The sequence below is a fragment of the Peromyscus californicus genome, unplaced genomic scaffold (genome assembly GCF_007827085.1).
Source record: "Peromyscus californicus insignis strain IS unplaced genomic scaffold, ASM782708v3 Scaffold_7__1_contigs__length_154581171, whole genome shotgun sequence".
In the NCBI taxonomy this organism is placed as follows: Eukaryota; Metazoa; Chordata; class Mammalia; order Rodentia; family Cricetidae; genus Peromyscus; species Peromyscus californicus.
Window position 1 is genome coordinate 15,114,619 of NW_026294595.1, and position 27,896 is coordinate 15,142,514.

The 27,896-nt window shown below is 51.2% G+C and overlaps 3 protein-coding genes across 3 annotated transcripts; all 3 read left to right on the forward strand.

The window, feature by feature from the left end:
• Positions 1 to 1,919: 1,919 nt before the first annotated feature.
• On the forward strand, positions 1,920 to 3,469 carry LOC128100372 (negative elongation factor B-like). The gene is made up of 4 exons (XM_052722453.1): positions 1,920 to 1,926; positions 2,637 to 2,944; positions 3,178 to 3,372; positions 3,419 to 3,469. The coding sequence occupies exons 1-4, from the start codon at positions 1,920 to 1,922 to the stop codon at positions 3,467 to 3,469; spliced, it is 561 nt and encodes a 186-aa protein (XP_052578413.1).
• LOC128101571 (negative elongation factor B) lies at positions 3,348 to 18,506 on the forward strand. Its single transcript, XM_052724820.1, has 11 exons — positions 3,348 to 3,603; positions 4,048 to 4,278; positions 8,997 to 9,182; positions 10,052 to 10,164; positions 10,991 to 11,093; positions 11,310 to 11,405; positions 11,812 to 11,954; positions 12,055 to 12,161; positions 16,186 to 16,327; positions 16,599 to 16,707; positions 17,725 to 18,506. Exons 1-11 carry the CDS (start codon positions 3,553 to 3,555, stop codon positions 17,869 to 17,871), a joined length of 1,428 nt encoding a protein of 475 aa, XP_052580780.1. The 5' UTR covers positions 3,348 to 3,552; the 3' UTR covers positions 17,872 to 18,506.
• Positions 18,507 to 22,017: 3,511 nt separating this feature from the next.
• Tor4a (torsin family 4 member A) lies at positions 22,018 to 26,278 on the forward strand. The gene is made up of 2 exons (XM_052725337.1): positions 22,018 to 22,208; positions 22,894 to 26,278. The coding sequence occupies exon 2, from the start codon at positions 22,907 to 22,909 to the stop codon at positions 24,212 to 24,214; it is 1,308 nt and encodes a 435-aa protein (XP_052581297.1). The 5' UTR covers positions 22,018 to 22,208; positions 22,894 to 22,906; the 3' UTR covers positions 24,215 to 26,278.
• Positions 26,279 to 27,896: the final 1,618 nt, after the last annotated feature.

Consider the following 27,896-nt stretch of genomic DNA (forward strand, 5'->3'; position numbering starts at 1 on the left):
TTCACACAAGCATAGCCTTGTCTAGCCCACTAGGCAGGACCGAGGGAATCAGTTCACCAGACACTGGCCCTATTTCCCTGGAGCTTTGACATGAAGATTCAACTGGGCTTGGTAACCTGTGTTCTGAGAACCTAAGCCCAAAGCCTTCAGCCCTCTCCCCTGCAGTAGCTGACTACTGGGTCCCTGAGCACCACTGGCCTGCTTTCCTACTTAGAAGGAGCCCCCTGCAGGCGCCTCACCTTACAGCTAGTGACTGCCGTTTCTCCAGGGCCCACTCCATCCTTTCTTCCTCACCCAGGCACAGACCTCACTTAAAAATGTTACCATGTTTTATGTGTATAGTGTTTCACTTGCATGTATGGTACATGCACCTTGTGTGCCTAGTGCCCAGAAGACATTAGATCCTTTGGAACTGGTGTTACAGATGGTTACAAACTGCCCCGTAGGTGCCAGAACTGAACTCAGGTCCCCCCTGCTAGAATGGCAAGTGCTCTTAACTGCTGAGCCATCTCTCCAGCTCTCAGAGCTGACTTTTATTTCTTCCTTCCTCTCCTCCCCCAGACAGGCTCTCACTATGTAGCCCTGGCTGTCTTGGAAGTCACTGTGCAAACCAGGCTAACCTTGAACTCCCAGGGATCTGCCTGCTTCTACCTCCCAAATTCTAGGATTAAAAATATGCATCTTTGCTGAGTGTGGCACCACAAGCCTTTAATCCCAGCAGTCAGGAGACAGAGGTAGGGGATCTGAGTTTGAGGCCACATGGTCTAAATTGACCCTGTCTCAAGAAAAAAAAAAAAAAGTGCATCATCACCAACCCTAAACCAGAATTCACTTAATTTGTATATTCTATATATTTCATGTAATACAATTCTATAAGAATTCACTTAAAAAAGTAATTTCATTTTATGTGTATGAATGTTTTCCTTTTCTTTTCTTCTTTTTTTTTTTTTGTTTTTTTGTTTTTTGAGACAGGGTTTCTCTGTGTAGCTTTGGAGCCTGTCTTGCAACTCACTCTGTAGACCAGGCTGGCCTCCAACTCACAGAGATCCATTTGCCTCTACCTCCCGAGTGCTGGGACTAAAGGTGTGCACCACCATGCCTGGCTATGTGCATGAATGTTTTAATGTTTTGTCTGCATGTATGTCTGTATACCACATGTATGCCTGGTACTTGAGGAGGTCAGAAGAGGGCACCAGATCCCCTGGAACTGGAGTTATGGATAGTTATGAACCACCATGTGAATGTTGGGAACCAAACCCAGGCTGGGTCCTTTGCAACAGTAACAAATGTTCCTCCAGAGGTTTTTTTGTTTGTTTGTCTGTTTTTTTTTTTTTTTTTTAATATGTACCACTGCATTCACATGTCAGAGAACTAGAACAATGTCAGCTTCAGGGATCCAGCTCAGGTCTTCAGACATGGCAACAAGCACACTCACCACTGAGCGGCCTTGCCATCCTCTGAGCGCCCACTCTTGCAGTAGTTTTGCCTTGCTGTCATCACCATCCCGTCTGCAGAGTGGAAGCCTTGGACCAACAGTCCAAGTACGCTGTGTGTGTATCTTCTGACTGCACCAGATGGTGGCTGAACCAAAATATTCCGGTGGGGAATTAGGGTGATGGGACCTTTGCTACGGGCCCTGTGTGGAGCCACTCAGCTGGCAAAAACAGGGGCAGAGGTGTGCAGTCCTGGTCTTAGGCACTCAGCCTCAGTGGGAACAGGAGCTCTGTTTATAGCCGCAACACCAGGCATCCTAGTGTCAGACATTCGAACAGGAGTTACCACCCTTTAGTCGGGCTGAGGGCCCCACAAGAATGTGGTGGGCACCAGGGAGGGAGTTTGTAGCAGAGTAAACCTCAGCAGCAAAGGCACATGAAAAAGAGAGGTGTGGTGTTTGGAGGTGTGTGCAGGAGGCTAGTGGAATGAAGGGTGAGAGATGAACCAGTGTGGGAGGCTGCAGAGAGCTAAATGCTGAACCCAAGAGCATACACACCAGACAGCTTGAGAGCCCTCCAGTCAAAGCAGCTGCTTTTACTGCCAAGGACAAGGGACACTGTGCAGCCTGGACTCTAGCTCAAATATCGATCTTCACATGCCTATAATGAAGGTGTAGTTCCCACCGCATACCCAGAGCTCTAGCAAAGCACCTGCGGTACTACTGCAGGCACATTCAGATTTCAGTTCAAATGAAGGCAATGGTGTGCGCTTTGTGAAGATCACGTTATGCCTTACACCTGTGGGCACAAGAAGACAAATTCTCAACATCAAAAGAGTGCTATATTGATAGTCATATAAAAATGTACTTGGATACAACTCAGTTTTGAAATTCATAAGGTAGGAGATTTCTACCATACGTCCAGAGAGGCCTGGTACCACTCCACCCTTCTCCTCTGGGGCTCAGAGTGTGGGTTCTGGTTACCAGGGAGCAGACGAGGTGAAAGGCGGAAGATTTCGTGGCACTGGCGGCGGCAGCGGCGGCAGCTAGAGTGGCCAAGGCCTCTCGAGAGGTGGTTGCGTCATCCCGACACCGCCCCTTGCGCACAGTCTCACTACCTCTTACTGGGTAGCAAGTCGCTGCCCGGAACCTGTGCGTGGCGGCGGCGTTTTCCCGGGACCTATTGGCTGCTGGACCTAAGCAGTGAAGGGCGGAAGTGGGAGGTGTGGGCCGGTGCAAGCGGCTCTGCTGGGCGATCTGGCCACGCTGGAGGCTGCGGGCGAGCGGGGTTCGGGGGGTCCCCGTGGCACCGTGGAGAGGGCTTCTGGCGCTCCTTCAGCGTCCGCGACGGCTCCAGGGGAGCGCGGCGGGGATGGGGTACACAGCCGGGCGGCAGCGGGAGCCTCGGCCATGTTCGCGGGGCTCCAGGACCTGGGCGTGGCCAATGGCGAGGACCTGAAAGAGACCCTGACCAACTGCACGGAGCCACTCAAGGCCATTGAGCAATTTCAGGTGGGCAGGAGGGTGCCGGGCCCCTGGGGAGGTCGGACACAATTCTGTGCTCTCCCGACGCTTGGATGGAGGCACTGAAGGTCCTGAGCTAGGAGTCCACTGAGTAGCTTGAGTGTTTTCATCTTTTTCGCGGTTACCACCGCGGACCTGTGTACTCAGGGCATCCATGGTGCCCGTGCTGAGTTGGCTGCGGCCAAGCAAAATGCATACGCATTTACCCTCTGCTTTCCCAGACAGAGAATGGCGTGCTGCTGCCCTCCCTTCAGTCGGCCCTACCCTTCTTGGACCTTCACGGGACACCGCGGCTGGAGTTCCATCAGTCAGTGTTTGATGAACTACGAGACAAACTGCTGGAACGGGTGTCAGCTATCGCCTCTGAGGGAAAGGCAGAGGAGAGGTGGGTCTCTGCTGGGGAGCTGCTTATCTTTGTGGGTAGCATTTATGGCCCCCATGGCTGCACAGTCGTACTTGTAGATACGACCTGGAATGTATTTGAGGAGACTCCTCTGTATGTCCTGCATGTGAAGACCCACTTTCTCAGCTGTGCAAATCTGCCCAGGTACAAGAAGCTGGAAGATCTTCTGGAAAAGAGCTTTTCTCTGGTCAAGATGCCATCCCTACAACCAGTGGTGATGTGTGTTATGAAACATTTGCCCAAGGTAAGAGCTGGTGGATCCAGCCCTCCTAGGGGAGGTCAGTGAGCCTGTGATACATACTACTTAGCTAGCCTGCCCCATGCCCTTGGTTGGTGGAGGTCAGACTATCGGTTTGGTGTAGGCAGTTGCTTAGCTCCTGGAAAGTTTTATGAACTTGGCCTCCAGCAAGCTCTGGGCACCTACTCTGTATCACAGAATTCCCCTGGGTGAGCCAAGTGGAGACACATTTATCCCTTGAGTTGGAGGGTCGGTCTTTCCTGGGAGAGGTCGTAGGGATTCTGGATGTTTGAATTCACCTGCTAAGACATGGCGATCCATCACAGGTGCCTCTGTTGGTGTGGCTGGGCTCTACTGGTTCTGTGGGCAGCTGAGGCTTCTCGAGCTATCCTGAGGGAGACTTGGGGACACAGGCACCTCTTACAGGGAGCTCTGGTGTTTGCTGTGTAGGTCCCTGAGAAGAAGCTGAAGCTGGTGATGGCTGACAAGGAACTGTACCGAGCGTGTGCTGTGGAAGTGAAAAGGCAGATCTGGCAGGACAACCAAGCACTCTTTGGTGATGAAGTCTCGCCACTGTTGAAGCAGTATATCCTGGAGAAAGAGAGTGCGCTCTTCAGCACAGAGCTGTCTGTCCTGCACAACTTCTTCAGCCCTTCCCCCAAGACCAGGCGCCAGGGAGAGGTGAGGGCGTTAGAGTGGGACAGATAACTCTCAGGGATGTGTGGCCAGCCCCTTCCCTCCTTGCCTCTTCCCTGCAGGTGTGTATGTTAGTCTGTTTCTATAAGCATGAGCTTGCATATGTAGCTGGGAAAAGGGTGGTTGGCAGAAGGTTGAGGCAGGAGGATTGCTGTGCGATTGAGGCTAGTCTGAGTAACGTAGTAGATGTCCTCTGAAAAAAATCAAAAAGAGCCGGGCGGTGGTGGCGCACGCCTTCAATCCCAGCACTTGGGAGGCAGAGCCAGGCAGATCTCTGTGAGTTCAAGGCCATTCTGGTCTACAGAGTGAGATCCAGGACAGGCACCAAAACAACACAGAGAAACCCTGTCTCAAAAAACCAAAAGACAAAACAAAACAAAAAAACCAAAAAGAAAACACTGAATTTAACATTTTGCTTGTTACTGATGTTGGCATTTTTATTTTATTTTTTTATTTTATTTTTTTTGTTTTTTCGAGACAGGGTTTCTCTGTAGCTTTGCGCCTTTCCTGGAACTCGCTTTGCAGACCAGGCTGGCCTCGAACTTACAGAGATTCACCTGGCTCTGCCTCCCAAGTGCTGGAATTAAAGGCGTGTGCCACCACCGCCCGGCTTGATGTTGGCATTTTTAAAATTCAAATCTGCTTATTTATTTATTTTTTGAGACAGGATCTCACATTGTAGCCCTGTCTGGTCTGAAACTCCCTATATAGACTAGGCTGGCTTTGCGCTCACAGAGATCCACCTACCCTGCTCCCAAGTGCTGTGTTTAAAGAAAGGCATGATTACTATGTGTAGCTCATAAGTGTAGCTCTTTAGCCAGGTGGTGGTGGTATAGTTCTTGCCTTTTAGCCCAGCAGAGGCAGGTGCATCTCTGAGACCAGCCTGGTCTACAGAGTGAGATCCAGGACAGACAAGGACTGCTAAGGCTACACAGAGAAACCCTGTCTCAGAAAAACAAAACAAAACAACAAAAAAAAAAAAACCAAGAAAAAAAGTGGCATCTTTAAAAATTTTTTTTAAATTTTAATTATGTTTATGTGTCTGTGTGTGGGTATGTACACATGTATTGGTATGTGCCCACAGAGGCCAGGGTTGTCAGATGCCCATGGAGTTGGAATCTGTTCGTGAGCCACCTGATGTAGGTGCTAGGAATTGAACCCACCTCGTCTTAGAAGAGCAGTATGTGCACTTTACTGCTGAGCCATCTCTCCAGCCCATAACTGGTATATTTTATGTTGAAGTTTTTTGTTTTTTGTTTTGGAGATAGGATTTCTCTGTATAGCCCTGGTTGTCCTGGAACTCGCTCTGTAGATCAGGCTGGCCTCGAACTCAGAGATCCATCTGCCTCTGCCTCCCAAGTGTTGGGATTAAAGTGGTGCGCCCCCACGCCCGACTGAAAATTTTTTTATAATGTTATTTATTGTATATGTGTGTGAATGACCATGTTGTTTGGAGACAATTTGCAGGAGTCAGTTCTCATACCATGTGAGTTTTGGGAATTGAACTTAGGGTTGTCAGGTTGGCAGCAGATGCCCTTACTCACTGAATCATCTTGCTAGTTCTTCCTTCTTTTTTTTTTTTTCCTGAGACAGGGTTTCTCTGTAGTTTTGCGCCTTTCCTGGATCTCGCTCTGTAGACCAGGCTGGCCTTGAACTCACAGAGATCCGCCTGGCTCTGCCTCCCGAGTGCTGGGATTAAAGGCGTGCGCCACCACTGCCCGGCAATATTTTTTTTCTTTTTTTTTTTGAGACAGGGTTTCTCTGTGTAGCTTTGGAGCCTGTCCTGGAACTCACTCTGTAGCCCAGCCTCCATCTTGCCAGTTCTTAAGTCAAGACTTTGTAAGTGGCTTCCTTTAGGCTAGCACTGGTCAATAGAAAGATAAAGTGAGCTATGTAAGTCATTCAAATTTTCCTAGTGTCTACTTAGACAAAAATAGGTAAGATCATTTTTGATGTTTTTCCTTCACCTAATCTATTCAAGGTTTTGTCTTTCAACCTGTAATTGATGTGAGCCATTATTTAGCTATATTGCCTTCATTGGAGGAGTTACTATGTTTGAAGTCTGGTGAGCTTTTCAAGCTTAGGGCATATCATTTGCCATGTTCCACATGTGAAAGGCTTTGTGTGGCTGTGGTTGGGTTTTAAGTCTCCACTATGGGTATTGGTGGCTGCCATGTTGGAGGGAGTTGTGGCCCTTGCCGTTCCTGCCTTTCTTGCCCTGTGCTTGCTTACTCCTCTTACTCCTTCCTAAACGTTTCTCTTTCCGTTGTTGTCAGGCAGAATGTTCTGCCCGCCCTGTTCTCCAGCCCTTCTCCCACCTCCTGTTTCTTCTGGTGATTGACCACAGACAGCACTGATTTCTGACTGTCAGCGGACTTGCTTGATGGGCCTTGTCTTGGGTTGACTTTTTTTTTTTTTTTTTGGTTTTTCGAGACAGGGTTTCTCTGTGTAGCTTTGCGCCTGTCCTGGAACTCACTTGGTAGCCCAGGCTGGCCTCGAACTCACAGAGATCCGCCTGGCTCTGCCTCCCGAGTGCTGGAATTAAAGGCGTGCGCCACCACCGCCCGGCAAGGTTGACTTTTTTTTAAAAGTTGCATTCTTAGCCGGGCGGTGGTGGTGCACGCCTTTATCCCAGCACTCGGGAAGCAGAGGCAGGCTCATCTTTGTGAGTTCAAGGCCAGCCTGGACTACAGAGTGAGTTCCAGGAAAGGCACAAAGCTACACAGAGAAACCCTGTCTCAAAAAAACAAAAACAACAAAAAATTGCATTCTTATGTATATAAGAGCAAATGGAAAAATGTACAGAAGAGCAGAAAACTGTAAAGGGAAGAGATGGGAAAATGGCTTTCTGGGTAAGATTATTTGCATGAAGACCTGAGTTTGAATCCATAACACGAATAAGGAAGTCCAGTGTGACCACAGATTCCTGTAACCCCAGTGCTGGAAGGGAGGAAGCAGAGACAGGAGAAATCACTGGGGTTGGCTGGCCTGCCAGTGTAGACAGAAACGAACAGAACCTGTTGAGCTGCAGGTTTAGTGAGGGACCCTGTCTCAAGTGTATTAGGTGGAGAATGGTAGGAACGTTTTTGCAAGTGTGGGCTCAGGTGTACACACTTTCTAGTTGTCTAGCTGTCTGTCTGTCTGGCCAGTGGTATGCTGGCTTCTTCCGTGGTTTTCCTGGCTCTCTGATCCTCTGGCCTTCTGACTATCCTGCTTTGACATGCCAGGCCATACTAGGTCTGATTTAGCCCAGTGTCCTGTGTTGATTGGGCTATTCTCCAGGTTTCCTCTCCTTTCCTGCATTTCCTTCCTGCTGGCTGGATTTAGAATTACAGTCCTAAGTGCCAAAGACCTTTTGTGATGTCTCTGTTGTTGGTTTCTGCAGATGAGTCTGATCTATGGCACTTTGATGCTGGCCTGTTTTTCCTCTTGGAAACTTCGCAGACTCTTCTAAGAGCTCTGTGATTTTACAGCACTGGGGACATCAGGCTAGTGGGTCACCCTCTCAGGCTTGGCTGTAGGACAGCTGTCTTGCCTGTGAGCAGGTGGTCCCAAGCTGGTCATGTGTGAAGCTGGCACACTACATGTCAGGGTTAGATTGTCTCTGTGCTCTGTACCCAGTGAGTGAGGGACCCTTGAACCATCCACATGACTCGAGTGATGTCAACAGTGAAGATTTTGTTCCTGAGATAAAGATCCAGGTCAGTCTGAGAGTTCTTGGCAGGGGTCTTGGAGAGTGAGCTACCAGACCAACTACCAGCTCTTGCCACCCTCCTCCTCCTCCCACTGACCTTATTACTTGCTGAGTCTGGCCTGATGCCTTTGGGCTTCCTGTGACAACTTCACCCTGGGCTAACCTAAATGTTCCTTTGTACCATAGGCCTGAGACTCAGTTAGCCATGGCCAGCCGCAGCTGAGCAAAACTTCTTTGTATTGACTGGAGCCTTTATATTGAGCAGGACTGTGTGGTTTGCCTTTGTTGGGTGGAGGGGTGGGTGACATCTGCCAAAGGAGTAGGCACTGGTGTCCTTGCATGCCCCTGGCCTAGAGTACAAGGTAGAGCTGAATGTCACTGTGTGTGGTTTGACACCAGGTGCCCTGGCCTTCGTTCTGTGGTCCTGCTACTAGTGTTGGGACAAGGATGGTCACAAGCTTGGGAAGAAGCCAGGGAAGCGGAGAGCCCAGTGTGGCCTCATAGGCCTTACTGTCAGCCCAGAGGCAGTGGCAGTATAGCGTGAGCTTCCTGTGTTGGGGCCCTTTCTTCAGATGGGCTCTCAGCACAGCTTGTAGCCCTTCACCCGACAGGCAGGTACTTGAAGTCACAGTAGATCACAGACCAGGCTGTCCTCAGGATGAATGTAGAGTTACACCTTGAGTAGCAGAAGTCGGCCCCCTAGAATACGGTGCCAACTTTTCATGGCAGAGAAAGAAATGTCTCATGCCAAAAAGAGAGAGGCCAGCTTTGTATCTAGGACTAGAGTACCCACGTGTTGTTGCCTGGGTGGTGCTGAGGTGGGGATTTACGTTTTGTTTTTTTTTGTTGTTGTTGTTTTTTTGTTTTTTGTTTTTTAACTAGCCCTGGCTGTCCTAGAACTTGGTCTAGCCGAACTCACAGAGATCCGAGTGCTGAGATTAAAGGTGTGCGCCACCTCTGCCTGTCCTAGGGTGGGGATTTTGGAGTCCGTTTGTCTGTCTTGCCGCAGGTGGTCCAGAAGCTGACACAGATGGTGGGGAAGAATGTGAAGCTCTATGACATGGTGCTGCAGTTCCTACGCACACTGTTCCTGCGGACCAGGAATGTGCACTACTGCACTCTGCGGGCCGAGCTGCTCATGTCCCTGCACGACCTGGACGTCAGTGACATCTGTACTGTGGATCCCTGCCATAAGGTAGTGCTGCGTGGCCACCTGTGCACTTCCCCTGGGTCGTCCTCCTCTGAATTCATTAATCCAGGAATGACCTGCTGACTTCATCTAAGCTTGCTTCTCGGACTGCCAGCACCTCTGGGGGATGAACAGGTCCTGGCTGTCCAGCTGCCTCTCTTGCTGATCCTCCAGCTTCCACTCTCTAGCTGTAAGTGGCAAGCCCTGTGGCCATCTTTCTATTAGGCTTCTTGCTGGCCAGCACCAAGGTAACCTAGGAATGGGGTTTTCTGCACTTCCCTCTATCCCCCACCACGAGCACAGACAATCTGAGACCATCTCCTGGGTACCTTGTGGTGTTGCTTATTGCCAAGCACTGAGCTACACCACAAAACTGCCATAACATGTCTGCCCAGCTGCCAGCCCGGTAGTTCCCTTTAGGAAACCAATATGCTTCCTCCATGTGCTGTCCTGATCCTTGTTGCTTTGGGGACTGAGGAGGTCTCCTGCTCCCTGTAGGCCACTGGTCCCCCATGAAAGCTCACTGGTGTCTCAGTCCACACCATGTTTCCTTCTGGACACTGGGGAATGAGTACTGTGTTTCTTTTTCTTCGTTAATATCTAGTGATTGAGTGATGAGGCACTGGTGGGCTTGACTGTCTGAGCCTGAAGACCTCTGCTGCCCTGCCTTCGGCATGGCCCCCTTCTGCTAATTGCCATTTTCTTTGTCCTCTCCAGGGACCCTTTTCTATCCTGGGCTTGGCCTAGGGTGGGGCCGTGGGCCTTGACTTGTGTTTATCTCGACTTGCAATTTCCACAGCCATTTGGGCAGTGGCAGAGTTCCACTGAGGGGTGAGAGTTGGGGTATACCGAGATTCTATACTTCTTTCCTGTAGTTTACCTGGTGCCTGGATGCCTGTATTCGAGAGCGGTTTGTGGACAGCAAAAGAGCCCGGGAGCTACAGGGATTTCTTGATGGTGTGAAGAAGGGACAGGAACAAGTTTTGGGGTGAGAGTCAGCTCTACAAGGGCTCTAGCCTTGGGATCCCTAAATAGGCATCTGGTGGGGCTTGCTGTGTACTGTTGGTAGTTGGGGCTCATTGCAGTCTGTTTTGGGACAGTCAGACTGGTTACCAGGCCCACACTGCTAACAGGGCTAACTCACTGCTTGTAATGAGACTCAGTAGCAAAAGGATCCATACCTGAGAGGCATGGAGTTTGGGGTCTGCTGTTCTTAGGGGAGCTACCATAGGGAGCTTAGGCAGGAGGGGACTGCTGTCTGTAGCAAGTTAGGGTGTACTTTCTGAGCAGCCCAATTTCCAGCATCCTCTGCGTGGCATGAAGACAGCGTGCTGCTGGTGTGGCCCTGCCATATTTCTTTATTATGTTCTTCCACCTGGTAAGCCTAGCGTTTAAGCTAGGGCTTTTGTTTTCCTTTTGAGATAGGGTTTTGTGTAGGGATTCACTGTCGATCAAACGCTGTGTAGTCCCAGACTCATCACAGAGATCTGTCTGCTTCTCTCTCCCGAGTGCTGGGAGTAAAGACCTGTGCCACCACTACTTGCCTCTCAGTCAGGGGTTTTGAAACGAAGTATGAATTTAGTTTTTTTGAGGCGCGGGTAATTTTTTTTCTTTAACTCTATAGTTTAGAAGATCTTTGAGTACGTTATGGATACATTATGAATTCAGTACAAAGAGAGGCTTGTTTTCTGGGGTCAGTACCCAAGCCCTTGCATCCCAGTCTGTGGCCGTCCCTTCAGTGGGCCTGACATTACAGCTATTAGAAATGGAGTAGCCTGGCTTCTCAATTTATACCAAGGTCTGATTCCTTCTAGGGATTTGTCTATGATCCTGTGTGACCCCTTTGCCATCAACACACTGTCCCTCAGCACCATCAGGCACTTGCAGGAGCTCGTTAGCCAGGAGACACTGCCCAGGGTGAGCATAGGCATGGCTGGTGGCCATGCAGAAGACATACTGTCTATTGTGAAATTGGGTTTCACTCAGTGGGTGGATGGATATTGGCACATGGGTGCCTTATGATTGCTCTCCTAAGGTCCTGGCCCTGGAAAGCAGAGACCCTGCTTTGTTCAGTGGAACCAGAGGATGGCACAGTCCCTGTGAGCTCTTGCCGAGGCCTCTGTCTTCTTTCAGGATAGCCCCGACCTCCTTCTCCTACTTAGGCTGCTGGCGCTGGGCCAAGGTGCATGGGACTTAATAGACAGCCAGGTCTTCAAGGAGCCCAAGATGGTATGGGGTCTAGTTTCCTCTTCTACTAATTGTGGGGAGTGACAGGGTGGGACCCTCTGGTAGCAAAACTGGAGTCTTTAGATGAGCATCCATCAAGGATGTTTGGGTATCTGGGTAGACTGGCTACAGGGGGTAGCTGTTCCATGGAGACTGGGGCCCAGAAGGGGCTTTGCAGGTGCAGCCATGATCATGCCAGATGAGAGGTGCAAGAGAATACCACTGGACATGAGTCTCAGAGAACAGGAAGGAGGGATTCTGGGGACCAATGTCCAAGAAAGCTGAATTTGAAGAATGTGTATTGGGTGGGTAAGGGCAAGGTGTGCACTGGGCAGAGTGGGCTAGGGTGTAGATTAAGAGCAGTCGGGATCAGTGGGACCTTAGTGGGCTCAGACACTCCTTCTGCCAGGAGGCAGAGCTCATCACCAAGTTCCTGCCAATGCTCATGTCCTTCGTGGTGGATGACTACACTTTCAACGTAGATCAGAAGCTTCCAGCTGAGGAGAAAGCCCCAGTCACGTACCCCAACACGCTTCCTGAAAGTTTCACCAAGTAGGACTCCAGGGCAGTGTTTGGGGGGGCAGTAGAGCGGGGCTGCAGGTGAAGGTGCTGCTGGGTGGGCTGACTAAAGGCCATGGCTTCTTGCATGCAGGTTTCTGCAGGAGCAGCGCATGGCTTGTGAGGTGGGACTGTACTACGTCCTGCACATCACCAAGCAGAGAAACAAGAATGCACTCCTGCGCCTGCTGCCTGGACTCGGTGAGTCCTGATGGCTGTGCTGGCCTGCCTGCCGCCTGTGACCTGGGCTCCTGGGCCCTGAGCTCTGCCAGTGTCCTTCTGACTTCACCTCCAATCTCCATAGTTCGATTTCCACGTCGTAGGCACTCTGTGTTTGTTTGTAGGCAGGGCTTGTCTCTGTTTCCGAGACGCTAGTGGGTCTTGTGATCTCCTGCAGAAGGGATTCATAGCTTTATAGCCAGGCATGGTGGCACACTTAATTCCAGCACTTAGGAGGCAGAGGCCGGCAGATCTCTGTGAGTTCAAGGCCAGCCTGGTCTACATAACCAGCTATCTCCTTCCAGCTTTATGTGGATTCCATGCAATCAACTCAAGTCTCCAGGCCTGTGTGGTTTTTTGTTTGTTTGTTTCTTTGTTGTTTTAACCCACTGAGACATCTCACCAGCTCTTATGTTTAGTTTGTCCATGACAACCAAGGCTACATAGAGAGACCCTGTCTCAAAACAAAACAAAAAACATCTCTATTTTGTTCTAATTGGTAAAAAAATCATAGAACTCCTTGGGTGTTCAGACAGTCCCCTTATCCAAGGAGCCTACTTTCCCCTAGCTACCTGGGGTGTCACACACCAAAAAAAAAAAAGTTCTGAGTGGGCTCTTCAGTAGTAAAGCTGTGGGCTATAGTGGACAAGTGCATAGTGTATTCAGTGATAAGAGCACTTGCTTGGCATGAATAAGGTACTGGATTCTATCCCCAACAAGAACAAAAACAACTACCTAAAGCTACAGTCTTATTGGGAAGAGATGCCTCAGTGGCATCCTGTGTCTTTGTGATGATGGCCCCAGGCATTTGCTGACTCATCCTTTGACTGGAGTTTAGAGGATTGCACCAAAAGATGGAGCTGCTTTTCTTTCTTTCTTTTCTTTCTTTCTTTTTTTTTTTTTTCAGACAGAGTCTCTCTGTGTAGCCTTGGCTGTCATGGAAGTCACTCTGTAGACCAGGCTGGCCTCGAACTCAGAGATCTGCCTGCCTCTGCACCGCCCCCTCCTTCCCCTACCAGTGCTGGGCACCACTGCCCGCCTTCTTGAAGTGTATTTGTAAGTCGCTGGTAAAGCTGTTTCCTGATGCTGGTTATGCAGCTTCCGTCTCACCAGATTTTCCTGGCTGGGCCTTTAGTTTTCTTTTTTTTCTTTTTTTGTTTTTTTTGGTTTTTCGAGACAGGGTTTCTCTGTGTAGCTTTGCGCCTTTCCTGGAACTCGCTTTGGAGACCAGGCTGGCCTCGAACTCACAGAGATCCGCCTGGCTCTGCCTCCCGAGTGCTGGGATTAAAGGCGTGCGCCACCACCGCCCGGCCCCATAGTTTTCTTTTCAACAAGTTACCACAGACTTAGCAGCTTGGAACAGCTCAGTCTTACTGTCTGCTGTTCTAGAGGCAGGAAATTTGAAGTGAGCCTTGCTGAGCTAAAATTGGGTGTGGCCAGACTCCTTTGATATAGTTCGTGCCCTCTCCGGCTTTAGGGGCATCAGGACATTCTGTTGGTCACGAAGTTAGCTTGCTTAAGACCTTAGGAACACATGTGGTACCTTTGATTTGCCTTGTCCATGCATTTCAGTCTGTCTGTCATCTGGTATGTTTCTGTCTGTTGTCTGGTATGGTACCAGTAAACTGGCAGTGTGGCTTGTCCTTCTGGCTGGGGCATCTCTACCTGGGATGCTCCTGTGGTGTACCATTCAGTCATGTTTAGAAAAACCTTAAGAAGGTTGGAGAGATGGCTCAGTGGTTAAGAACACTGGTTGCTCTTCCAGAGGACTCCCAGTTGATTCCCAGCATCCACATGGTGGCTCACAACTGTCTGTAATTCCAGTTATAGGGGATCCCATGCCCTCTTCTGGCCACTGTGGACAGTAGGCATTAAAGGCATGTGCTACCACACCCAGCTCTCTGAGTGCTGGTATTAAGGCTTGTGCCACCATGGCTGGCCCCAAGTGTGGACTAAATTTCCTGATCTTGCCTCTGCCTCCCGTCTGCTGACATCATACACTACACCATGCCCAGCTGTATTAGGTACTTTGTATTGCTGTGACTCCCAACAGAAAAAACAAGTAGTTTTTTGTTTGTCTTTTGAGACAGGGTGTCCCTGTGTTGCCCTGGTTGACTGGAACTCACTGTGTAGACCAGGCTGGCCTCAAACTCAGAGATCTGCCTGCCACTGCCTCCTGAGTGCTGTGATTAAAGGCTTGCACCACCAAGCCCCAGCTAAGAGTTTATTTTTATTTTATGAATGTTTTGCCTGAAGTATATAAGTGCGCCAAGTGTGTGTAGTGCGCACAGAGTCCAGAGAGGCATCAGATCCCCTGGATCTGGAGCTAGAGATAGCTGTGAGCTACTATGTGGGTGTTGGTAATTGAATCTGGGTCCTCTGCAAGAGCGCAGTGCTGCAACCCACTGAGCCTCCTCCGGTCCCAGTTTAAGAAGGTTTCAGTTCATACAGCGGGAGTGTGTGGCAGAGGCTGTTCACATTACAGCAAACCAGGAAGCAGGGTGTCCCTGGGATCGGGACTAGTTCCAATCCTTAAATACCTACTCTTAGTGACCTACTTCCACCAGCCAGGCCTCACCTCCTAAAGGTTCCTTCAGAACAGCGCCACCAGCTGGGGACCAGAGTTTTAAAACATGAGCCCGTAGGAGATGCTTCATAGTCAGACTAAGACACTTGTCTTAACAGTGTAGTAGGCATCCCTACCAAAAAAAAGATGATGATTTTAAGAACTTAGACGAGGGCTTCCTCTGACAAGCCTGCTGTGAGCTTTGTGTCACTGGATGGATGATGGCTGAGTTCCTGTGTCTCACAGAAGGGTTGTATGGGCTCAAGTCGGGACCTAAGGCCCCTCTACACTGCACGTGCTTGCTTGCCTTTCAAGTGCCGTGGTTATTTGAAGGTGAGAGAATGAACGCATCTGAGCCTCTTGGTGGTGGTCAACCACGTGGTCAGGCCGGGCGTGAGGTGACTGAGAGTCATCTCATCAAATCTGTTTTAAATAGTGTCCCCAGAACACCTGAGCCTCCCTGAAGGGTTCCAGCTTTTCCATAGGTTCAAGTGGTGCCAACTGGGTGTGCCATCAAAACACCTTCTGCTCCCAACTGTCAGGATGGTGATGGTGGCTAGAGAGATGGTTCAGGGCTTAAGAGCACTGCCTGCTCTTCCAGAGGTCCTGAGTTCAATTCCCAGCAACTACATGGTGGCTCACAAACATCTGTAATGAGATCTGGTGCCCTCTTCTGGCCTGCAGGCATCCATGCAGGCAGAACACTGTATACATAATAAATAAATCTTAAAAAAATAAAAAATTAAAAAAATGGTGATGGATCCCAAGGCTGTCTATACTCTGTCTATCCTTCCTTAGGCGAGGCCTGGCTGTGGGATCCTGTCATCTCTTGTTCAGTGACTACTGTCTGGGCGTCAGTCTGCTCTGCCGTCTGCCTCTGTCAGCCCCGCCTGTGGTAGCAAGTGCCCTTTATGTCATTGGTTGTGAGCAGGACTCATCTGCAATTGCTTGGCCATCTGTCTATCCTACTTTGATGTCTTCAAACAGGAAGTTTGGCAGTGTTTCTGTGTGTGTGTGTGTGTGTGTGTGTGTGTGTTGGGGAGGGTTTTTTTTTTTTTTTTTTTTTGAGACAGGGTTTCTCTGTGTAGCACTGGCTGTCCTGGAACTAGCTCTGTAGATGAGTCTGGCCTTGAACTCCCAAAGATCCGCTTGCCTCTGTCTCCTGAGTGCTGGGATCAGAGGCGTGCACCACCGTGCCCTGTGTTGAGTCATTGGGAGGGTCTGTTCTTTCTGGGAGGCCAGTTCAGACCAGAGCCCCTGGTCTTGGGCAGAGCATCCTTCCGTTACCATGCTCTAGCTGGGGCTTGCTTCCCTGCTGAGAAACACAGACCCCTATCTACTTCACCTGGTCAGCTCTCTCTGCTCACCTGAGTCCTGTTCAGACCTTGGGACAGTGGGGAGACCGAGGGCAGAGGCCGAGCCACCCTGTTGTGTTTACAGTGGAAACCTTTGGTGACCTGGCCTTCAGTGACATCTTTCTCCACCTGCTCACTGGGAGCCTGGCACTGCTAGCTGATGAATTTGCTCTGGAGGATTTCTGCAGCAGCCTCTTCGATGGCTTCTTCCTCACTGCCTCTCCCAGGTAGACACACAGCTCACTGGACCTTCATTTCTTATCAGTTCTTGTGCTTGCCATCGTGGGAGGGGAGTTGCGGTCCCATCCTGCTGAAGGACCACAGATGGGACCTGTGCTAGGTCTAGTGAGTAATTCCTGGGTGTAGCTTGGGATGTCCCAGGGGTCAGTTCCTCTAGGTGGTGTGGGAGGAGCTGAAGGCACATGCCAAGACTAGGTGGGCTGTGCTTAGGAGGGAAGTAGCTGTTACGGCCCCTCCAGTCCCACTGATCTCTTCCAGGAAGGAGAATGTGCATCGTCATGTGCTGAGGCTCCTCCTCCACTTACACCCAAGAGTGGCCCCTTCCAAGCTGGAGGCTCTGCAGAAGGCTCTGGAGCCCACAGGCCAGGTAGGTATCCTCGATTCCCATTTTTATAGAGCATTGCTCTGTGAATGTGCCTGGGTGGTCCAGCTGTGGCATGCGTGTCCTTGGTGGGTTTTTTTTTTTTGTTGTTGTTGTTTTTTACCTTGGTGTTCTTAATGGTTGATCTTGCCTATAGGTTCACTCCTCCAGGTAGGCTCAGACCACCTATCCTATTGATGCCTGTCTTTTTTTAATGTACATTGGTGTCGAGTCCCCTGGAATTACAGACAGTTGTGAGCTGCCATGTGGGTACTGGGAATTGAACCTGGGTCCTCTGGAAGACCAGTCAATGCTCTTAACCTCTGAGCCATCTCTTCAGTCCCCTTGAATGCCTGTCTTAGGGTTTCTATTGCTGTGAAGAGACACCATGACCATGGCAACTCTTATAAAGAAAAAATATTTAATTGGGGTGGCTTACATTTTCACATGTTTAGTCCATTATGGTGCGACATGGTGGCAGCAGGCAGATGTGGTGCTGGAGAAGTAGCTGAGTGTCCTACATCTTGACTTGCAGACAATAGGAAGTAGTCTGTTTTAATGGGCATGGCTTGAGTATATATGAGACCTCAAAGCCCATCCCCACAGTGACACATGCAAACGGACGTTTCTTGTCCCGACCACCTTAGATATTACATTTTAAGTTAACCCATATTCCTTACTTACACTCTGCCATGTGGCAGTACCTTTACTAGGATGGCATGTTCATTCCTGTTCTCTCTGCATCTGCTGACAGCTCCTGACTATGCCCTTCTCCTTCCCAGCATCCTTAGTTTGGTTGCCCTGCCTATACTTCCTGCCTGGCCACTGGCCAATCAGCATTTTATTAAACTAATTCGAGTGACAAATCTTTACAGTGTACAAGAGGATTATCCCACAGCAGACACACTTCCTCCAACAAGGCCACACCTACTCCATCAAAGCCACACCTCCTAATAGTGCCACTCCCTTTGGGGGCCATTTTCTTTCAAACCACCACAGTGCCCATGTCTGGTTTTCTCACAGAGTGGGGAGGCCGTGAAGGAGCTCTACTCTCAGCTTGGTGAGAAGTTGGAGCAGTTGGACCATCGGAAGCCCAGTCCTACCCAAGCTGCAGAGACACCAGCGCTGGAGCTGCCTCTTCCCAATGTGCCTGCTCCAGCTCCGCTCTGAGGCTCTGTGAGACTGTTTAGTGGTAGTGCCCCTATGGAAGGAGGCCCTAGTCAGCTAGGAGCACAGGGGGAGCTGAGGGCTGTCCCTTGGCAAGGTACTCCCTCCTCTGAGTTGCTGCCTAGAACTGGTTCTAAGAGGTCCACAGTGGTGTACTGGAACACCAAGGGAGGCCCATGATGGCATGATGGGACTTGGCCCCTGCTTGACCCTGGCAGAGATGGATGGTGGTTGGTAGTAAAAAAAAAAAAAAAAAAAGCCAGTTAGTTTTCCAAGGGCAATGGGCAGAGGCCTGACTGACCTGATATTCAGTCTGGACAAAGCCCAAGGAGAAGGGTATACTGGGTTTGCCAAAGCAGGTTTGCTGGGCCTGATCTCTCAAGCGCAGGAGTGGTCCCCTCCACAGAAGCCAGGTGGAAAGTCTGCAGAAGCCTGAGGCCGATGGTGTCAGGCACAGTCCTTGCTGACTGAGATCTGTAGGCAGAGCCCTCCCTTCCCTGCAGTTCCCACCTCAGTGTGTGCCTTGGTGACAAACCAAATCCTTGCCCAGCTACGTGTTCTGGCCCTTGAGTAGGGGACTATGGGTGTACACGCCGAAGTTTCCACTTATGTAAATAAAACACATTTTGATAAATCCATGGTGAAAGGACTCTGTGTGTCCTGGGGCTGAGAACGGGTGAATGCAACCTCCTTTCTTTCCTTTTTTGTTTTTGTTGCTCTGTGTGACCGCTGGGACTGTTCTGGAACTTGCTTTGTAGACTAGGCTGGCCTTCAGCTCACAGAGATCCGCCTGCCTGGGACTAACGGTGTATGCCACCACACCTGGAAGGTGCAGCCTTCTTCTGGAGAGTCAATGCTTTGGCCTCTGTGCCTGGCAACCCTGCTCTGAGTGACCTGGTGTAGGGCCCAGCTGCTGGAAGATCTCAGGCCTCTCAGAAGGCCTTGATCTCTGCCCCGATATCTAGGTGTGCAGTCTTTCATGCCTTTCCAAACGAGAGTAGGAATCCCTAGGAGGACCAAGCAGAGTCCTAGAGTGATTCTGAACATCAGACTTTACAGCCATATGGCAGCTTAGTTATCCCCTAGAAGGCTAGGGAAGGTCCAGCCAGGCACTGGGCATTACTGTTCCCTTCAGGACATGAAACACCAGAGGATGGCTGAGCCAGACAGCTCTCTGAGGCATAATAAAAGCCCCCCTGGCTGTGATGGGGTCAGGCAGGTGCCGGTGGTCGCAGGGCCCTTAGTCTGTGCCTAGCTTTTCCCAGGTGTGAGTGAATGGTGTGTTCCCTGGCTGAGCCTGGCTGTGCCTAGCTTTTCCCAGGTGTGAGTGAATGGTGTGTTCCCTGGCCGGTGGTCACAGGGCCCTTAGTCTGTGCCTGGCTTTTCCCAGGTGTGAATGAATGGTGTGTTCCCTGGCCGGTGGTTGCAGGGCCTTTAGTCTGTGCCTGGCTTTTCCCAGGTGTGAATGAATGGTGTGTTCCCTGGCTGATCCTGGCTGTGCCTAGCTTTTCCCAGGTGTGAGTGAATGGTGTGTTCCCTGGCTGTCACCAGGTGGGGGAGGGGCAGGCAGCTATCCCTGAAGCTGAGGAGGGGGTGGGGTAGTATCAGTTCAATTTTCTGTTGTAACACTATAGGCAAGATGAGTCATAAAGGAAGTGTGTTTATTTTGGCTCCAGAGCCCGGTCCAAAGTCCAGGGTGCATTTGATGATAGCATCTTTCCGGGAGAGAGGCCTGAGGCAAAGGGTACCTCACAGTGTATGTGTGTGTGTGTGTGTGTGTATTCTCTTTTCAAAGCCATGGGACTGACTCAGGGTGCTAGTCCCATAACCTCATTTGGTCCTAACCACCCATCTTGGAGGTACACCACAGCTGATTGAATTTTCAGCCTTCCACCCCCTCTGATTGGGGGCCTAGGGGCGGCTTCACATGACACCACAGCCACATCACTGTGGGACCACAGGAACACTGCTAAGTTTCCAGCTGAGTAGAGCTCACAAGTCATAGATGCAGGCCTTCAGTTGGGGAAAGTGCTGCTGAATTCCTTCATTTATTATTTGGATTTTCTGTTTGTTTTGTTTTGGAGACAGGATTTCTCCGTGTAGCCCTGGCTGTCCTGGAACTCACTCTGTAGATCAGGCTGGCCTCAAACTCACAGAGATCCGCCTGCTTCTGCCTACCAAATGCTAGTATTAAAAGTGTATGCCACCACTGCCTGGCTTATTTGGTTTGTTGAGACAGGTCTCCATGTAGCCCTGGTTGTCCTGGAACTTGCTATGTAGACCAGGCTGGCCTCATACTCACAGACCCACCCACTTCTGCTTCCCAAGTGCTGAGATAAAAGATGTACTCCACTGGGCCTGGCCTGCTTGATTATTTTAAAAATGGAAGAAACATGGCTTGGGGTGATGGCAATGATCCAGTAGGAAAATACTTACGATACTGGGGGTTTGTGGGGTGTCAGATTCAGGTAGCTGTTACTTACATAGCACAGACATTTCAGAAGGGGCAGGCTGTGAGGTCCAGATACTAGGGCTCTTGGGGCTGTTTCCATGTGCTCAGAATGGTGAGTGGGGCCATGGACAGAGAAGCTACGTGTGGGCTGTTTGCTTGGTGAGGTCATTGGGCAGAGTGAAGAGCTGCTAGAGGCTGAGGTTCAGGATAGACAAAATGATCAGTGTGGCTAGACTCCTAGTGTGGGTCAAATGTGCCTTCAAGGAGCTGTGGAGGGCCAGGCCGTGGTAGTTCACACCTGTAATCCCAGCACTCGGGAGGCAGAGGCAGGCAGATCTCAGGTTAGCCAGGGCTACACAGAGAAACCCTGTCTCAAAAAACAAACAAACAAACAAACAAACAAAAACCAAAACCAAAAAAAAGGTGTGGAGGGCAAGGGCCTGGTGGGTGAAGGGGATCTGGGTTGGGGCTAGTGAGGTTGGACTTTACACTTGGTTTGGACAAGGGAGTGGGCAGTCGGGCTTGAGGGTCTTCTGTCTAGGAAGGCCTTATCCCTGCAAAGATTAACTATGGGACATGAGTTCCTTGAATGTGACACTTCTCTTTAGCAGATCTTTTCCTTACCCCAGAATGGGACTCGACCCCAGAGTCTGACAGATGAACCTCTTGCAAAAGTGACTGGCCAACATAAGGCCCATTAGGCCCTGTCTCTTTCCTTCAGAGCCTGGTCAGCTGCCTCAGGGCCCATTGTCCTTCCGGTCAGAAAAGTCTTACATACCAGAGAATGGAGGTTCCTAAGAGCCCCTCCCCCTCCCCCTCCCCCTCCGGGGCCTGGTCAACCAGCCGCCTGCAAGGAAGGATATTTCACACGGTCTGGGAAGTACAGATGGGTGGTGGATCATGGGCGAGGCTGAACTGTCTAGAGGGGTCTGGAAACCCACTTGTCCACCCTGGCCAGTCTTTGAATTTTGTGAGAGTTCTGGAAAGTTCAGGAATTCCAGGCTGGCCAAGGAAGCAACCAGCTCCCTCTCAGAATGGGAGGAGTCTGGGGCCATCCAGGCAGGCCCCTTCCTGCAGATAGGGACAGGGAGGTGGGCAGGGCTACATGCAAGCAGGTTGCCCCGAAAAGCTCGAAGCTTCTGTCTTCCAATTCTTGGCCCAAGGACGTTCCTCAATGTGCACCTCCCTCGGCACAAAGGACTCTGAGCCACCAGTGGCGTTCTATCCCTAGCTCTAGAACTTGTCTCTCCTGTCCTGCCTTCTGAGAGGTCTAGCCTAGTGGCAAAGGGGTGGCGGTGAGGTGGTGGAGTAGGAGAAGGAAAAGAAGCAGAGAGGAAAAGAAGGATTAGGAGGCACCCTGCTGGGCAAATGGTCTGCTTTCTACTGGTTTACAGTCAGCTGAGAGCATTCGTAGGGTCTCTAGGGTCCCTTAGTTTTGCTGGGTCCGGGGAAGGACTCTCCTGGCAGAGGCAGGGTCAGTAGAGGGCAGACTGAACTTTGAAGAGCCCAGGGGACCTGCAGGAAGAGCGGCTGGAAGGGCCCCTCCCTCCCTATGTCCCCGCAGAGCCACACCGACCAAGAGTGGGTGAACTGTGGATTAGGGGTTCTAGGCCGGTCAGCCAGGCCTCCCCCACCCGCTCAAACATTCAGCCCAAGCTCCGCCTGCCGGCACCCCTGACTCACTTCCTTCGCATCTCAGCGGAAGCCTCCCCAGAGCTTCCTCTGCTGCGGTCCCCGGGGACCTGCAGGAGTCACTGCCCCTTTCAAGCCCGAGCAGGGCCAGGCGGACCCTGACCCACCCACCTCACCTTTTGTGGGGAAGACTAGCATTTCCTGCTTCCTGGCCTTGGAAGGGAGTGGCTGAGCTGGGGAGCCTGAGCAGCTGCAGGTAGGGGGGGATGAGATGGAGAGGTTCAGGCCAGCCTCCTCAGAGTCAGGGCTTCACCTTTCCCTGGCTCTTCCTTTTGTTCATTTTTCTGCTCTGTTGTGTTCACTGGGAGGATGTTGAGGGACCCCCGATTTGGTCATGAGTGGGGACTGGGGATGGGAGTGGGGTTGAAAGGGCTAGGTTGTGATTGGGAATAGTGCTAGGGTCCATTGTCAAAAACATGAAAGTTTGGTCTGCACATTCCTTTCCACCAACTGCCCCTGAGTATGGGGACAGTCACAGCTCTTAGGGGTACCGAGTCCTCTGGTCCAAGGGGCCTACTTGGGACCTGTAAGGCCTTTGACATCGTGCTGGGGGGTGGTGCAGGGTCCAGTTTAACTTCTCTACACCCCTAATCGGTGACTGTGTGACTCCGAATCCTCTACTTCTTCCTCCCAGAGGGAAGTCAGCAGCCTGATAAATTATACAACACCCCCCCACCCCACCCCCGCACTTCCTCAAGGCCAGGGCCTTTTCTGAGAGGACTCAAGAGATTTGCATGCATTGGGGCCCTCCTGCTGAGCAGTGGCTTCCTGGTCACTGGGGCGAGGCGAGGCGGAGCCAATTTCTGGCCGTAAAGTACTTTAAGGAACCCCCAGAGGTTAAGATCAGGGCCTCAGGAGATCCTCCCGTTTTCCTATTGCAGGGAGGGGACCTGCATGCCCAGTACAAGCTCCTACGCCATGGATCGCGGCCAACCTAGCCTAGAGCCCCAGGCCAAGGGCCCATGCGTAATCGCGCCGGTGCGCGCTGTGCTACGTCTGCGCCGCCGCGTCTGCGTCCTGCGCAAGAGGCGCCTCTTGCAGCCAGGCACTGAACCCGACGCTGGGACAGGGGCACTCCGGCCCAGCGGCAGCTCCGGGACTCTGCGTGCGGACCTAGACCAACCTAAATTCTTCACGTTCGACAGCCTGACGGAGTTGTCTTCCAGGACACCCCGCAAGAGGCGTAGGCGTAGTCGGGTAGTGCTCTACCCTGAAACCTCACGGAAGTACCGACCCCGCACAGAGCGCAAGAGCCGTGCACAGCGTTGTCTGCTGCTGCTCGTAGCCATTGTGGGGTTCCAAGTTCTTAACGCCATTGAGAATCTGGACGATAATGCACAACGTTATGACCTCGATGGGCTGGAGAAGGCGCTGCGGCGTTCTGTGTTTGGCCAGCCAGCTGCTGTGGGCCGCATCATGGCCTTGCTGCGGGACTACCTGGCTACACACGTGCACAGTCATCCTTTGCTCCTGGCTCTGCATGGGCCCAGTGGTGTAGGCAAGAGTCACGTGGGGCGCCTGCTGGCACGCCACTTCCACTCAGTGCTGGAGGATGGCGCGTTGGTACTGCAGTACCACGCACGACATCACTGTCCAGAGCTGCGCCCCGTTCAGGACTGCCGGAAGGAGCTGGCACAGCGTGTGGCAGATGTGGTGGCGCAGGCTGAGGCCGAGGAGAAGACCCCTCTCTTGGTCCTGGATGAGGCTGAACTCTTGCCGTCTGCTCTTCTGGATGAGCTGCACGGCTTCCTGCAGCCGCAGCGCTCGCACCATTTCCACAACGCTATCTATGTACTCCTAAGTGGCGCTGGTGGTGTAGAGATCACACACTTCGTGCTGCAGAACGCATCACGCATGTTGCCCCCACACCTCCACAGTGCAGGCAGCACTCAGGCTGAGGTGTCGCGGGCCGAGGAGGAGTTACACACCAGCCTCCGGGAGCTCCTGGCCCGAGAGCACCCTCTGTGGCACACTGCAGCCATCGTGCCCTTCCTGCTGCTAGACAAGCCAGATGTGGTCAACTGCTTCCGAGAGGAGATGGCAGGGGAGGGTTTTTTTCCCGAGCAGGCGCTGGCAGAGCATCTGGCAGAGCAGCTCAACTACTACCATGTTGCTGGACATGAATTTGCCGTCACTGGCTGCAAGCAGGTCGTAGCTAAAGTCAACCTCCTGCAGCACAAGCCTGCACGTGGTGGACACTAGCCAGTGGCCCCAGGCCTTTGAGCTGTTGAAAACAGGAAGAATATCAGGTGATTTGTGGCCCCCAAGCTGGTTCACCCCAGGAGCCAGAGAGGCTGAGCGCTGAGCTCCCCACTTCCTCTTCCACCCCTGAGCCTTGAGATTCCCTCGGGTCACCAGGAAAGCGGCCACTTTCCTATCTGTAGTCTGGTCCCCCCCCTCCTCAGCTCCCACTATGTCCATCGTGTCCCAGAACATGTGATAGGGCCTCCCATAACCCTAGGAAGTGGGCGTATTCACTCATGGTACAGATTATCGCAGAGGGTGAGTACCTGTAGTGGGAACCTGGTCCTGCTGGAACATGTGGTTGTCCCCATGAGTGCTTCTCACAAGCACTCAGTTACCCCTCGAATGCCTCCTTAGCTTAGAGGCCACAAGGTGGGGAAGGCTTCTCCAGGCCCTCCTGAGAAGGCAGTGGGGTGGATAGATGTCTGCAAGCCAGTGAGCAGATCCAGTGGAATCCCTCAAATGTCGTGGAGCATGGACTTGGCTGAATGTGGACCTAAGTGGAGACCCAGACTCTTGAGACTGGCTACCTGTTTGCTCCAAAGACAGACATGGACGGTGACCTTGGAACAAGGTTCAGGGTCCTACTCACCAGAAGAGCTTAGAAAGGAGGAACCAGAGTGGTGATGTGTCCTGACCCACCCTGGGGACACCTGCTGGGAAACCACCCAAGCTCAGGTTTCCCTAGAAAGGGTCACTAGAGCCTGTCCTACTGCTGAGGGACACACTCCCTCCACCTGGCCCTTTCCTGCCACCAGCTCTGGAGTGCCAGCACTGGAGTCCACAGCAAACCATGGCAGCAGTGAAGTGAACAGGGCCTTGACGCTTCTGTTTGCAGGAAGCACCAGGCGTGCACAAGGCCCAGTGGAGTCGGGTGGGGAACAGCTCAGGCACTTGGCTGGACCCACAGGGTGACCACAGGAGTCGAGGCCTCTTTTCCTGGACAGTGTCACTGTCTGGTTACCACAGTTACAGCTTTTGGTGTCCCAGGTTCAGCCCTCTCAACTCCATCTGCACATGCGCCAGAGCAAGGTGCTGTGGAATGTTCTTGGTAGGAGGCTCCTTGGTGTTCTGGCAACTTCTGTGCTGCCTCCTGGTGGCTGCACCCAGCCCTTGCCTGTGAGTGACCATCATTGTGAGTTAGAAAGGGGCACATCCAAAAGTGGGGCTTGAGGGTACAGCAAGGGATGATACTAGAAGAGATTAGAGAGGAGGAACCCCCCTAGGGGGGTGATGTGCCCTCCCCACCCTGGGGAGACCTGCTGGGAAACCATCCAAGCTCAGGTTTCCCTCGATCACAAGCCGGCACCCTGAGCAACCTGCACGCTTCTTGTCTCCCATTCAACTTGCTCCAGCTGTGGTCTGAGGAGCTGTGTGATGCAGGGACCAGGAGGACTCTGGGGATGGACACCCCCACCTGTGGAGCCCTGCACACGGGTCTTATGCCTGGGAGGTGACCAGCACATCCTTCCTCAGGCCCCAGGACTCCTTCCTGCTCTGAGGTCTTCCTGAGGTTGGAAGGTTGGGCCAGGGTTGCAGCGGGATGCAGAGGGTAGGATAGCCAGACCTGGGAATCCAAGAGCTTCACCATCCACCTTAGTTCACCTGCTTAGCTACAGGGAGGGTCAGGACTCTTGCTCTGCTTTCAGGAGTTTGTATTGATGCTTCAAGGGGTATTTGTGTATGACCTGCTGAGTGGGGGTGCTGGCCAGTCCTTGCAGAATGATGCTGGGGTCCTCAGCACTCCCCAAGAAGGCCCCCAGGATTGTTACTTGAAAACCCACCTGGAGGTGTCTCCTGCCTGGCCCAGTGTTGCTTGTACTCACTCACTTAACATCTGCAGAGCATTGATTTAGTGAGGATCCAAACCCACACAGAGTTTTCTTTTTATTTATTTATAAAACAGTACATTTATAAGATAATTGCATCGAGGCCAAGTTCTGGTCTTAAGAGGCCTGTACCCCCAACACTGAGCAGGTTGTATCGTGCTTGTGAATAAACTGCAGCTCAAATCTAACAGTCCATGGGCTTCTTCTGGTTTTGTTTGCTTCACCTATGAATCGAGAAAGACGTACTGAAACCTGTCAATGGTAAATCCACCAACTAATCTCTCTACAGCCTCTATTCAATAATTCCTGGGTTTGGAGATGAGCATGGTAGTGCATACCCTTAGTCCCAGCACTCAGGAGACAGATGCAGGCAGACCTCTAAGTTCAAAGCCAGCCTGATCTACAGATTCAGTTCCTAGGACAGCCAGGGCTACACAGAGAAACTCTGTCTCAAAACTCCCCAAACCCGCCCTCCCTCCACCAAATGATAATTCTTGTTTTCAGACAGGGTTTCAAACTTGTAGCCCAGGCTCACCTTGAACTTGTGAACCCCCTAAACGCTGAAATTAACTTGTGTACCACCATGCTGGTCAAATGATTTTCTTATGTTTCAATATTTGAGAACTTCTGGAGAGGGAAGTGTAATAGGAAGCCGAGCCTCATAGCTCAGCCAGCAGAGCTGTGCAGGAAGTCCATAAATAACTAGTTTTTTAATGTTTTTATTATTTTGAGACAGACTTACTATGAGAACCTAGCTGACCCAGAACTCACATTCCTTCATGTTTTCTCTTTTTGTTTTGGAGACAGGATCTTGCTATATAGCCCAGGCTTGCCTTGAACTCTTTGTAGACCAGGCTCACCTCAAGCTCTCAATTTGTACTGATCCTCCTATGATCCAGAAGCAGGAAGCAGAGAGAATTAGCTCCAAGTGGCCTCAGTCTTTTGAAACCTCAAAGCCCTGTTGACACACCTTCAACAAGGTCACATCCAATCCTTTCCAAACAGTTATACCAACTGGGGACCGGTACTCACACATATGAGTCTATAGGGGCTGTTCTCACTCAAGCCGCTGTGTGTAGCCTTTACCACAGCAGACCAGGAGACAGAAGTTGGCGGAGGAAATAGTGTTATTCAACTCTAGGTTTGGGAAAGTGGAGTAAGCATATCCATCACGAAGGAAAAAAAATTCCCATTTTCCAAAATGGATAGGTCTCAGAATGTTGGTGGGTGTGATGGATAGATAATTCCAGCCCTGGGCAAAAGTCTTTGTCTTCAAAACCTGTTCTTTGACCTTGACCCGAAAACCTGGAGGGTAGAAACATACCTCATCAGATTTAGGTGTCATCCTTTGTCCTTGGTAACACATTAATCTTAGAAGTGTAAACAATGACAGATTCCTGAGAATCTGAAATAACACACGTAAGGTTTTGATATCAGGCTGCGTTTGGTTCTAAGTCATTCCGTAATTATCAAACTGGCTTCTAGGCTGTGCCTTGCCTTGGGTTCTTTCATTTTACAAATCAGAATTTGGCTCCATTTTGAGAAATTAGAGACAGGATGACTCTGCACTTCCCTGTGCACGCAGAGATGCCACCACCTGTCCAGCAGTACCCATGGGGCACACACTGATAAATAAGCCTCCAAGAAAGGAAGTGCCATATGAACACATACATGTGTTAAAACCTCATCAGAAACACGAGGCTCCCACATTAGTGAATACAGCCAGATTAAGGAAAGGCGCACCACCTTCCGCTGGATCACAGAAAGAGGAGGACACTTGCACCACACCACAAGAGCCCCACTTGGCCCAT